We start from the raw sequence: 12,164 nt of genomic DNA, 5'->3' as shown, positions 1-12,164 counted from the left end.
GCAACCCCACCTGCAATGGGCCCTCAATACCCCAGTCAGCCTGTGGCCCAGCCCCCAAGTCAGCTCCATCCCTGATTGGCCCCATTCAGGAGCAGAGCCAGCTGCTCACCACCCACAGCTCCTCTTCACAGCTGGCTCCACCCCTGATCAGCCTTCACCACACCAACCAGCTCAAAGACCACCCCCCCTAGCCAGCTCCACCCTCAATCATTCCCCCCAACCAAATAAGGAGTAGTGCTGGCCAGCCAACCTCCCATGACCCCACCCCCAACTGCTGACCTTTGATCAGCCTCCTCTACCCCATTCAGGGGCAGGACCCACTGGCCAATCACCTGGGGACACTCCCCCCAGAGAGCCCAGCTCTGACCAGGCCCTGATTGGGGCGGGCTGGGCAGGCAACCTCCCACCATCTCCTCCTCCTGACAGGCCCACTGCAATCAGCCAATGGGGGCCAGGCCAGCCAGACCCCACCTGTGCACAAATTTGTGCATTGGGCCTCTAGTATACAATAATATGACAAAAATGGTTTCTTGTAATTATCTTAACACAAAGTGCCAATAGTTCAGTATCTAGCTCTAGCCAGTTTGGCTCAGTGGATAGAGTGTCAGCCTGCAGACTGAACCAGTTCCAGGTTCAATTCTGGTCTAGGCTACATGCCTGAGTTTTGGGCTCTATCCTCAGTAGGGGGCATGCAGGAGGCAGCTGATCAGTGATTCTCTCTCATCATTAATGTTTCTATTCCTCACTCCCTCTCTGAAATCAATAAAACTATATATTTTTTAAAAATGGTTCAGTACCTAGGTAAATATTTTTAAATTCAAATTATTTATTGTTGAAAGTATTACATATGTCTCTCTTTTCCCCCTTGACTTCACTCGGCCCATTCCCACCCCCCAACACTGGCCAGTGTCTAGATAATTGAGTCACAATCTATTGTCCTCTTTATGTTATAACTAGAAGTGTTCCCTGCCCAAATTAACACAAGATAAATTATTATGTTAATGGTGATATTAGAAAATTACAAAGAAATCCAATTTTTGTTTCTGTTGTGTTTTGTTTCTTAGAGATATGTGTTTGGTTCTCCTGGGCCACGAGTCAGGTTAGCAAATGCAAAATTGTCTCAGACAAGTAAAACCCATTAAACAAACTTCTATTTGCATGTTAACAAATTGTAGGTGCGCATTCAGACAGGAACCCATTCTCTAGATGAGCTGAGTTTTACACATAAAAGTGGAAGGGTCTCTGTGAAGATATTTCAGATTCCATCAAAAGCATTAAGTGGGACACTTTGAAATATTTATGTAATGAAAGAAAAGAAAATCATTCTTCCAACAACCAGCCAACACATATCTCCTCCTGCATCAGGTAATCTAGCATATATGCAACAGAAACTATATTAGGGCTTGGAAGCTATGCTGAGTATAGCAGAAGGTCTCCTTATTTTTATAGTACTTGGTGAATCAATACTGGGGGTTTTAGGAAATGGATTTATTGGACTTGTAAACTGCATTGACTGTGTCAAGAACAAAAACTTTTCTGTAATTGGCTTGATTCTCATTGGCTTAGCTACTTCGAGAATTTTTCTGATATGGATAATAATTATAGATGGATTTATAAAGTTATTCTCTCCACATTTGTACTCCTCTGGATTCCTAACTGAACCTATTACTTATGTATGGGTAATTATAAGTAACTTAAGTATCTTGTTTGCCTCTAGTCTCAGCATCTTCTATTTACTGAAGATAGCTAATTTTTCCCACCACATTTTTCTCTGGTTGAAGTATAGAATCAATAGAGTACTTCCTCTTCTCATGGGATTGATGTTTGTTTTATGGTTACTTACTTTCCCACAAATTGTTAAGATTATTGATGATTATAAAACAGGTAGTAGAAACAAAACCTGGCCTCTCAACATAAGCAAAATTGAATACGTTAGTAACCATGTTTTGCTCAATCTGGGAATCATTTTCCTCTCTACACTGTGCCTGATTTCATGCCTCTTGTTAATCATTTCTCTTTGGAGACACAACAGGCAAATGCAATTGAGTGCCCTAGGTGTTAGAGACTCCAGCACAGAAGCACATGTGAAAGCAATGAAAGTGTTAATATCTTTTCTCATCCTCTTGATCTTGCATGTTATAGGCATTGCCATAGAAATATCAGCCTTTCCTGTTCTAGGAAGCAGATTGCTGTTTATTTTTGGTATGGCCACCACGGTCACCTATCCCTGTGGTCACTCATTTCTCCTGATTCTAGGAAACAGCAAGCTAAAGCAGGCTTTTCTGAAGGTACTATTGCCTTTAAATAACTAAGCTAATATTTCAGCCGGGGAAAGGAGAAACCTCTCAGAACTCCATAGTTAGGCCTGGGGAGAAATGGATGCTCAGTGAGAATAATCCAATGAAGAAATGCCTGAAGATATTTCACTTGCATCACATTCTTGCATTGGCTTTAACTGTGTTACAAAACATCACTAAGATCTTCCACAATTATTTCAATGACATCTCAGGAAATTTCATTCTTCAAAGATATTGTATCCTGACCTGCAAATTTTGTGATTCAGTCTGCTTCCACACCCTGCAATTTCTTCCCACACATCTCGCAGAGGAAAAAAAACAGCATGGGGACTATTCACTGCACAGTTGATGGTGGTGGAATAAGCATGTGAAACCAGACTCTTCACTGTGCTTTGCCTGACTTTCCTGAAGCACTGGCACCCCGTCACCAAGAGACCCAGACTAAAAGAAATAAAAGTAAAGAAAGTGATGATCAACCTTGACATTGAAAACATGGACTTGAGAGGCAGAGAAATGGGTGTTTCTTTGAGCTTGCAATTTTAACTCTTTAAAAGGTTAATTTTATTTTGACTGCTTAAATATTAATCCTAATGTGTTTTTGTTTGTTTTTTACTGGTGTGTGTTTGATGTAGTAGCAGTAGTCATATCATCAAGTGTGGTTTTGTTAAAAAATAGTTCCAGAAGCTGAGTCTACTTGGAGGAAAGGGATAAAAGCACTAATAAAATCAGGTTTTATGTTCTTCACATCTACTGATGTGACATGAAGCAAAATCATGAACCAATTAGAGTTCAGGAAAGAAGCTGCTAGAAGGACACATCTAAAGGACTCCACATAGTCAAGGAGCTATGCCAAGAACACAAACTGACTCAGGATAGAATAAGTGTGAAGGATGAACTGTCCTGCTTTAGGATTTTTACACACACACACACACACACACACACACACACACACACACACACATTCATACGCACAAACTTGCACTCAAGGACATATTTCAAATGTTGATTATTAAAGTGAATGTTTATATCTAACCCAGGATGTGAATCAAGTGGACTTATTTTGGCAGCTTGCAAAAGTTCATTGTCTTATACTTACATGATGCTTGGAAGATTTTTAAATATAAAGGTTTAATTCATTTAATAAATATTTTTGAACACTAACTCATTTGCTGGGAATATAATATTAAACAGGATCCCAGTATAATGGGTAAGATATTCTAGTAGAAAAACAAATAAGTAAAAAACAGTAACTTAATTATATTTGTTTTGGCCGAAACCGGTTTGGCTTAGTGGATAGAGCCTTGGCCTGCGGACTGAAAGGTCCCAGGTTCGATTCCAGTTAAGGGCATGTACCGTGGTTGCGGGCACATCCCCAGTAGGGGGTGAGCAAGAGGCAGCTGATCAATGATTCTCTCTCATTGATGTTTCTAACTCTCTATCCCTCTCTTTTCCTCTCTGTAAAAAATCAATAAAATATATTTTAAAAAAATTATATTTGTTCTGGGGAGAGAAAAACAAAAGTATGTTATGCAAATAGCCTGACTTGGTCCTGGGAGTAGAGATAATGCCATTGAGGTTGAGATAGTTTGGTTTAAGATTTGACAATTGCATAAGAATATGGTGGGCAGAGCAGAAGAGATTTGGGACTTGGAAGCAGCATTTGTGTAGGCTGGAAGGAGTGTATAGCATTCCAGGAATGGAGAAGCCCAGTGTGACTACCATAGAGAGGGTGAAATATTTTAAATTATTTTAAGGGAAATTCCAAATTTCATAAATTTCTTCCAGATTGATAAAGTGCTCTGCAGAAATAATTAAACTAATAATTTAGTAGTGAAAAAATATCCATCCTCTTTCAATCTCAAAATCATCCAAGGGTATTATATTTATTAGAGGCCCTGGTGGGGGCTGTGACTTGCAAGGATCAGTCCTCTGTGGGAGTACTGCTCATCTGGTCAGCTGTGCTGCTGAGGACCTGCCCTCTGAGTGGCTGCTCAGCTGAGGGGCACTCCCACGTGGGAGCACACTGACCACAGTGGGGCAGCTCCTGCATTGAGCGTCTGCCCCCCGGTGGTCCGTGCACATCATAGCGGCTGGTCAATCAGTTGTTCTGGTCATTCTGCCATTTGGTGGCTGGGTTTTTATTATATAGGTTGTCATTACTTTGATCACAAAAACATCTTGTTAAATCTATTTGATTACTAGTGAGATCAAGCATTTTACAGAATTATTAGCAAATGGCATAAATTGTTAGAAATTATTTGTTTTCCTTTTTTTCATGTCTATTGTTCTCATCAATTATGTGACACTTTACATATTAACATCATGTGATATATGTATTCTGATCTTTAGCTTTATTTACTGTTTTGTAAATAAGTTCATGGTGTTTGGGAAAATAAAGTGATAATTTATAAGTACTCAAACTTATATGTTTCCCTTTATGGTTTCTTATACTGTCATTTTTGCAAATTTTAGCTTAGTACATGTTCCTTTGATCAATAAAACTCATTTTTTTTCCTGATAAAAATAATATGGTTTATTGCACCTAAAGTTTAAAAGAAACACTCACATAAAGGCCTGCCAGAGAAGTTATGTATATTTGTAACACTCAACTAATTGTTAACATGTTTCTACATTGATTTCAAAATAAATTTCATGATAGATATAGGAAAGCATGTTGATTAAAAAGCTGTTTTGAATGCATTAATATATAAACTTAATGGCTATATGTCTTAACTATGGACAGTAGGATTTCAGATTTTTATTTTCTTCTTTTATTATCCTATGAATTTCTAAAAGTACTATAACTTAGTTGGTCCGAAGGTTGTGGGTTATTGTTAAGCTGATTAAAAGTACTATAACTTATGAAATAAATAATTTAGTCAGGGAAATGTAATGAAACAGAAGACAAGTTGCATAAATAAAACTGGTTAACTTTCCTTGAGAAAGGAGGAAAAGAGAATTCCTCAGCATTTTCATAAACTGTATAATTACTAACTCTGATGTCTGCTGATCTAATGTCTGTTATTTACTTTATTATTTGTGCTGACTCTTGATTATGACTTTTGATCATCATGTATTTTGTGATTCTATTGGAAACTTAGTTTCATTAAACTTTCTCTGTGCAAGTTCTTTGAGATCAAGTTTATAGTGTACTTTGCTAGAAAGTATTTAACATTGCTTATGATGCTAACTGGGGAATCCCCCAATCTTGGAGTTAAATTAAAATTTCAGCTTGTAATTTTACTACAAAGATAATAAAGGCTACATAGGTAGTGCAAATTCTGGTCCCAAACATACATATGCCCAAGGTAATTATTAGCAATCCTCAGAGCAATGCATCTCCTTTCCTTCCTTCCTTAATTCATGTCATGGTTGATAGGCACTCCCCCTAAAAATTTAGCCTTTTGCTGGGCATATTTTATTGTCTTGCTGCTCTGTAAATAATTGCCTTTCAGTATTCCTAGTATGTGATAGAATCCAATTACATTTCCAGTCTTGAAGAGGCTTGACCTAGGTATCTTATTCTCCAAGCACATGATCCTTTAAAACTAAGCTCTAGATTAAAAGAAGATTCAAAATGCCCCAAGGTTCTATTTTCAGCATTTTCTCTCTCTCAAAATTTGCACTTTCCCACCATTTTTGGCACCTGAGGATAAACAAACAAACAAATAAACCCACAAACTTTTTAGGGGCCGTGAACTTAAAAGATTTGTTTGTACATATTTTTAGGAATCCAATTAGGTATGAGGCATTGTTTTTTAATATGTTCCAAGGATTGAATTCTTTTAAATCATCCAGCAATTCTTTTGCCAGTTTTGCTGGATATATAATTTCATCTTGACTATTCTGAATGGCTTGCACATGTTTGTGTAGCCACACCAGGTCTATACTGATATTATTATGATTCCATATTCCCTGTAGGTACATCTTGATCTTATTCCAATCCCACAGAGAACTGTTATAGAAGGCTTAAGTCACACAAAAATATGTAAAAGCAGCATTGCATCGCAGCTGCTGTCTAATCTTGATACTTTCCAATTACGTAGCACTACAGCTTCCAAAGCATTTATCTTTGTTTCCAGCCTTTTGTCTATATCTTCTTGATCATGAAATGTAGTTGAGGTGTTCTGAGCCAATTCACTGACAAACTTTGCATTTTGGATGCTTTGGATCAATACAAGAGAAGCAGTTACAGCAGATGCAATAACAGTAATTAGAGTAACAACACCAACAATAATAAGTCCCAAAGCACACTTTTCCCCTGACAGCTGATTGTGTAATTCCTACGATGCTTGAAGGCCTACATCATGATACCATTTTTCTGTTATCTTGGTAGGAAACAATAAAAGAGGGCTGCTTTAAAATTAATATATCTTCATTCAGGTTATGCCTGGAGACACAGCTGCTAAGGTTACAGTGATGGCATTGGATAGCATAATGGGTGTCCAATCTAGTGATATTCACATTTCCAGTCACCAATACATATGGGTGCTGGACACAGGCTCATAAGCCATAACAGGGGCTCAAAGTACCGTATTTTTCGGACCATAAGACGCTCCGGACCTTAAGATGCACCAGTTTTTAGAGAAGGGAAATGAAGAAAAAAAGATTCTGAAACAAATAGTGTCCTAAAAATATTTTATGTGCATTAAAACCCAACATCACAGTCATAAACACATGTAATCAACCCTGTAAAGTAAACAGCAGCATTTAGAACCATTTTAGAGCCGGGCAAGCACACAGAGACCACACAGAGCCGGGCAAGTAAAAAAACTTTTTTTTTAAGTATATGTGTAGGCTATATTTGGACCATAAGACGCAGGGACTTTCCCCCCCCACTTCTGGAGGAAAAGAAGTGCGTCTTATGGTCCGAAAAATACGGTACATGCTCCTTTAGTGTTAGCTGAAAAAAAACCAATAAAATTAAGAAAATCAAGAGCAGCGGCTAAATGCCACAGATCTTTCTGTAAACATCCTGTTTTTGTGTTTAGGGCATTACCTTTGACATAGGCTCGTGGTAGGGATATTTAGCATCAAGCCTGTGGAATCAATCTAATACATACAAGTCAGAGCCAGAGATATTATGTCTCACTGGTACAGGGTCGGCACAATCTTGCCATTGAGGAAATGCTCCCAACACAGCAGTGGTGCTATTAGGGCAGGAGGGGAGCAGGGGATGCTTATCAGACAGCCATTGGGTGGCCTTAGGAAATCCTAGTTTAGTGACTGTCTGAACATATTTTCCCATATCCCAGGGTCCTTCAATGTTAGCAATGTTTGTGCCACCATAGGATGTCTTACTCTCTTGGCCAAGCTGTAAACATCCTGAAGTTTCCTTCTTTGATAAGCAAATAGGGAGCTCCCCACTAAAGCCATTATAAGTAAAAACACTTTGGGAAAAAGGAGTTATATGCTTATATGTGAATCGTCTAAAAGTTACTCTCAGAACCTTGAAATACACTTGGAAAGATCAAATATACAGATTTATATATATGATTTTAAGATTATATACTTAGCCAAAACTGGTTTGGCCCAGAGGATAGAACATTGGCCTGCAGTTCTTTATTAATAAACTTTTATATTCTTAAGAATAAATTTTAAAATCTAATAATTAACTTTAAACTATGTTTTTTCCTGCCCCGGGGAAACTGAGAAGCAAACTTGTAGTTATTCACATGTAAACTTGTCCTTAAAAGAAAAAAAATGGCTACTGGTGAAAAGCTGATTTCAAAGGAGCCACCTTTTGGCTGCTTGACCTTTTCTGGGAAGGTCTGCTAGGAAAAGGTGTAGCCATTTAAATGCAAATTAACACATTCTTTAAAGATGGCTGCTGGTGGGAAGGGTCTACCCTTCCTCCATTAAAAATAGTTGAGTATCTAGCTCTAGCCAGTTTGGCTCAGTGGATAGAGTGTCAGCCTGCAGACTGAACCAGTTCCAGGTTCAATTCTGGTCTAGGGTACATGCCTGAGTTTTGGGCTCTATCCTCAGTAGGGGGCATGCAGGAGGCAGCTGATCAGTGATTCTCTCTTTTCATTAATATTTCTATCTCTATCCCTCTCTCTTTCTTTCTGAAATCAATAAAACTATATTTAAAAAAAATAGTTCAGTGCCCAGGTAAATATTTTTAAATTTAAATTATTTATTGTTGAAAGTATTACGTATGTCTGCCTTTTCCCGGTTGACTTCTCTCAGCCCGCTCTCACACCCCAACACCAGACAGTGTCTAGATAATTGAGTCACAATCTATTATTCTCTTTATGTTATAACTAGAAGTGTTCCCTGCCCAAATTAACACAAGATAAATTATTATGTTAATGGTGATATTAGAAAATTATGAAGAAATCCAATTTTTGTTTCTGTTGTGTTTTGTTTCTTAGAGATATGTGTTTGGTTCTCCTGGGCCACGAGTCAGGTTAGCAAATGCAAAATTGTCTCAGACAAGTAAAACCCATTAAACAAACTTCTATTTGCATGTTAACAAATTGTAGGTGCGCATTCAGACAGGAACCCATTCTCTAGATGAGCTGAGTTTTACACATAAAAGTGGAAGGGTCTCTGTGAAGATATTTCAGATTCCATCAAAAGCATTAAGTGGGACACTTTGAAATATTTATGTAATGAAAGAAAAGAAAATCATTCTTCCAACAACCAGCCAACACATATCTCCTCCTGCATCAGGTAATCTATATAGCATATATGTAACAGAAACTATATTAGGGCTTGGCAGCTATGCTGAGTATAGCAGAAGGTCTCCTTATTTTTATAGTACTTGGTGAATCAATATTGGGGGTTTTAGGAAATGGATTTATTGGACTTGTAAACTGCATTGACTGTGTCAAGAACAAAAACTTTTCTGTAATTGGCTTGATTCTCATTGGCTTAGCTACTTCGAGAATTTTTCTGATATGGATAATAATTATAGATGGATTTATAAAGTTATTCTCTCCACATTTGTACTCCTCTGGAATCCTAACTGAACCTATCACTTATGCATGGATATTTATAAGTCACTTAAGTATCTTGTTTGCCTCCAGTCTCAGCATCTTCTATTTACTGAAGATAGCTAATTTTTCCCACCACATTTTTCTTTGGTTGAAGTATAGAATCAATAGAGTACTTCCTCTTCTCATGGGATTGATGTCTGTTTCATGGTTATTTACTTTTCCACAAATTGTTAAGATTATTGATGATTTTGAAATAGGCAATAGAAACAAAACCTGGCCTCTCACCGTAAGTAAAATTGAATACGTTACTAACCACATTTTGCTCAATCTGGGAGTCATTTTCCTCTTTACACTGTGCCTGATTTCATGCCTCTTGTTAATCATTTCTCTTTGGAGACACAACAGGCAAATGCAATCGAGTGCCCTAGCTGTCAAAGACTCCAGCACAAAAGCACATGTGAAAGCAATGAAAGTGTTGATATCTTCTCTCATCCTCTTGATCTTGCATTTTGTAGGCATTACCCTAGAACTATCGTGCTTTTCTGTACCAGAAAGCAAATTGCTGTTTATTTTTGGTATGGCCACCACAATCACCTATCCCTGCGGTCACTCATTTCTCCTGATTCTAGGAAACAGCAAGTTAAAGCGGGCTTTTCTGAAGGTACTATGGCCTTTAAATAACTAAGCTAATATTTCAGCCGAGGATAGGAGACCTCTCAGAACTCCATAGTCAGGCCTGGGGAGAAATGGATGCTCAGTGAGAATAATCCAATGAAAAACGCCTGAAGATATTTCACTTGCATCACATTCTTGCATTGGCTTTAACTGTGTCACAAAACATCACTAAGATCTTCCACAATGATTTCGATGACATCTCAGGAAATTCCATTCTTCAAGGAGATTGTAACCTGACGTGCAAACTCCTTTGTTCAGTCTGCTTCCTCACCTGCAATTTCTTTCCACACATCTCCCAGAGGAAAAAAAAAAAGCATGGGGACTATTCACTGCACAGTTGATGGTGGTGGAATAAGCATGTGAAACCAGACTCTTCACAGTGCTTTGCCTGACTTCCCTGAAGCACTGGCACCCTGTCACCAAGAGACCCAGACAAAAAGAAATAAAAGTAAAGAAAGTGATGATCAACCTTGACATTGAAAACATGGATGTGAGAAACAGAGACATGGGTGTTTCTCTGAGTTTGCAATTTTAACTCTTTAAAAGGTTAATTTTATTTTGACTGTTTAAATATTAATCCTAATGTGGTTTTGTTTGTTTTTTACTGGTGTGTGTTTGATGTAGTAGGAGTAGTCATACCATCAAGTGTGGTTCTGTTAAAAATAGGTCAGGAAGCTGAGTCTACTTGGAGGAAAGGGATAAAAGCACTAATAAAATCAGGTTTTATGTTCTTCACATCTACTGATGTGACATGAAGCAAAATCATGAACCAATTAGAGTTCAGGAAAGAAGCTGCTAGAAGGATGCATTCAAAGGACTCCACATAGTCAAGGAGCTATGCCAAGAACACAAACTGACTCAGGATAGACTTAGTGTGTAGGATGAACTATTCTGCTTTAGAATTTTTTTAAACACACACACACACACACACACACACACACACACACACATATTCATACACACAAATTTGCACTCAAGGACATATTTCAATTAAAGGGAATGTTTATATCCAACCCAGGATGTGAATCAAGTGGACTTATTTTGGCAGCTTGCAAAAGTTCATTGCCTTATACTTACATGATGCTTGGAAGATTTTTAAGTATAAAGGTTTAATTCATTTAATAAATATTTTTGAACACTAACTCAAGTGCTGGGAATATAATATTAAACAGGATCCCAGTATAATGGGTAAGATATTCTAGTAGAAAAACAAATAAGTAAAAAACAGTAACTTAATTATATTTGTTTTGGCCAAAACCGGTTTGGCTCAGTGGATAGAGCCTTGGCCTGCGGACTGAAAGGTCCCAGGTTCGATTCCAGTCAAGGGCATGTACCGTGGTTGCGGGCACATCCCCAGTAGGGGGTGTGCAAGAGGCAGCTGATCAATGATTCTCTCTCATTGATGTTTCTAACTCTCTATTCCTCTCTTTTCCTCTCTGTAAAAAATCAATAAAATATATTTAAAAAAAATTATATTTGTTCTGGGGAGAGAAAAACAAAAGTATGCTATGCAAATAGCCTGACTTGGTCCTGGGAGTAGAGATGATGCCATTGAGTTTGAGATAGTTTGGTTTAAGATCTGACAATTGCATAAGAATATGGTGGGCAGAGCAGAAGAGATTTGGGACATGGAAGCAGCATTTGTGTAGGCTGGAAGGAGTGTATAGCATTCCAGGAATGGAGAAGCCCAGTGTGACTACCAAAGAGAGGGTGAAATATTTTAAATTATTTTAAGGGAAATTCTAAATTTCATAAATTCCTCCCAAATGGATAAAGTGCTCTGCAGAAATAGTTAAACTAATAATTTAGCAGTGAAAAAATATCCATCCTCTTTCAACCTCAAAATTATTCAAGGGTATTATATTTAACTAGAGGCCCTGCTGGGGGCTCTGGTCTTGCAGTATTCCCTGTGGGAATACTGCTCATCTGGTCAGCTGTGCTGCTGAGGACCTGCCCTCTGAGTGGCTGCTCAGCTGAAGGGCACTCCCACGTGGGAGCACACTGACCACAGTGGGGCAGCTCCTGCATTGAGCGTCTGCCCCCCGGTGGTCCGTGCACATCATAGCGGCTGGTCAATCAGTTGTTCTGGTCATTCTGCCATTTGGTGGCTGGGTTTTTATTATATAGGTTGTCATTACTTTGATCACAAAAACATCTTGTTAAATCTATTTGATTACTAGTGAGATCAAGCATTTCACAGAATCATTAGCAAATGGCATAAATTGTTAGAAATTATTTGTTTTACTTT

General features: G+C 38.2%; 2 protein-coding genes across 2 annotated transcripts; both read left to right on the top strand.

Annotated features, from left to right (window-relative positions):
• Nucleotides 1-1,412: 1,412 nt before the first annotated feature.
• Nucleotides 1,413-2,312, top strand: LOC118728644 (taste receptor type 2 member 10). The gene has a single exon (XM_036455368.1). The coding sequence runs from the start codon at nt 1,413-1,415 to the stop codon at nt 2,310-2,312; it is 900 nt and encodes a 299-aa protein (XP_036311261.1).
• Nucleotides 2,313-9,026: 6,714 nt separating this feature from the next.
• On the top strand, nt 9,027-9,926 carry LOC118728643 (taste receptor type 2 member 10). Its single transcript, XM_036455367.1, has one exon. It carries the CDS (start codon nt 9,027-9,029, stop codon nt 9,924-9,926), a length of 900 nt encoding a protein of 299 aa, XP_036311260.1.
• Nucleotides 9,927-12,164: the final 2,238 nt, after the last annotated feature.

This window comes from Pipistrellus kuhlii, unplaced genomic scaffold (genome assembly GCF_014108245.1).
Source record: "Pipistrellus kuhlii isolate mPipKuh1 unplaced genomic scaffold, mPipKuh1.p scaffold_m20_p_3, whole genome shotgun sequence".
In the NCBI taxonomy this organism is placed as follows: domain Eukaryota; kingdom Metazoa; phylum Chordata; class Mammalia; order Chiroptera; family Vespertilionidae; genus Pipistrellus; species Pipistrellus kuhlii.
Note: the sequence above shows the minus strand (reverse complement) of the source record. Positions and strands in the feature narration are given on the sequence as shown.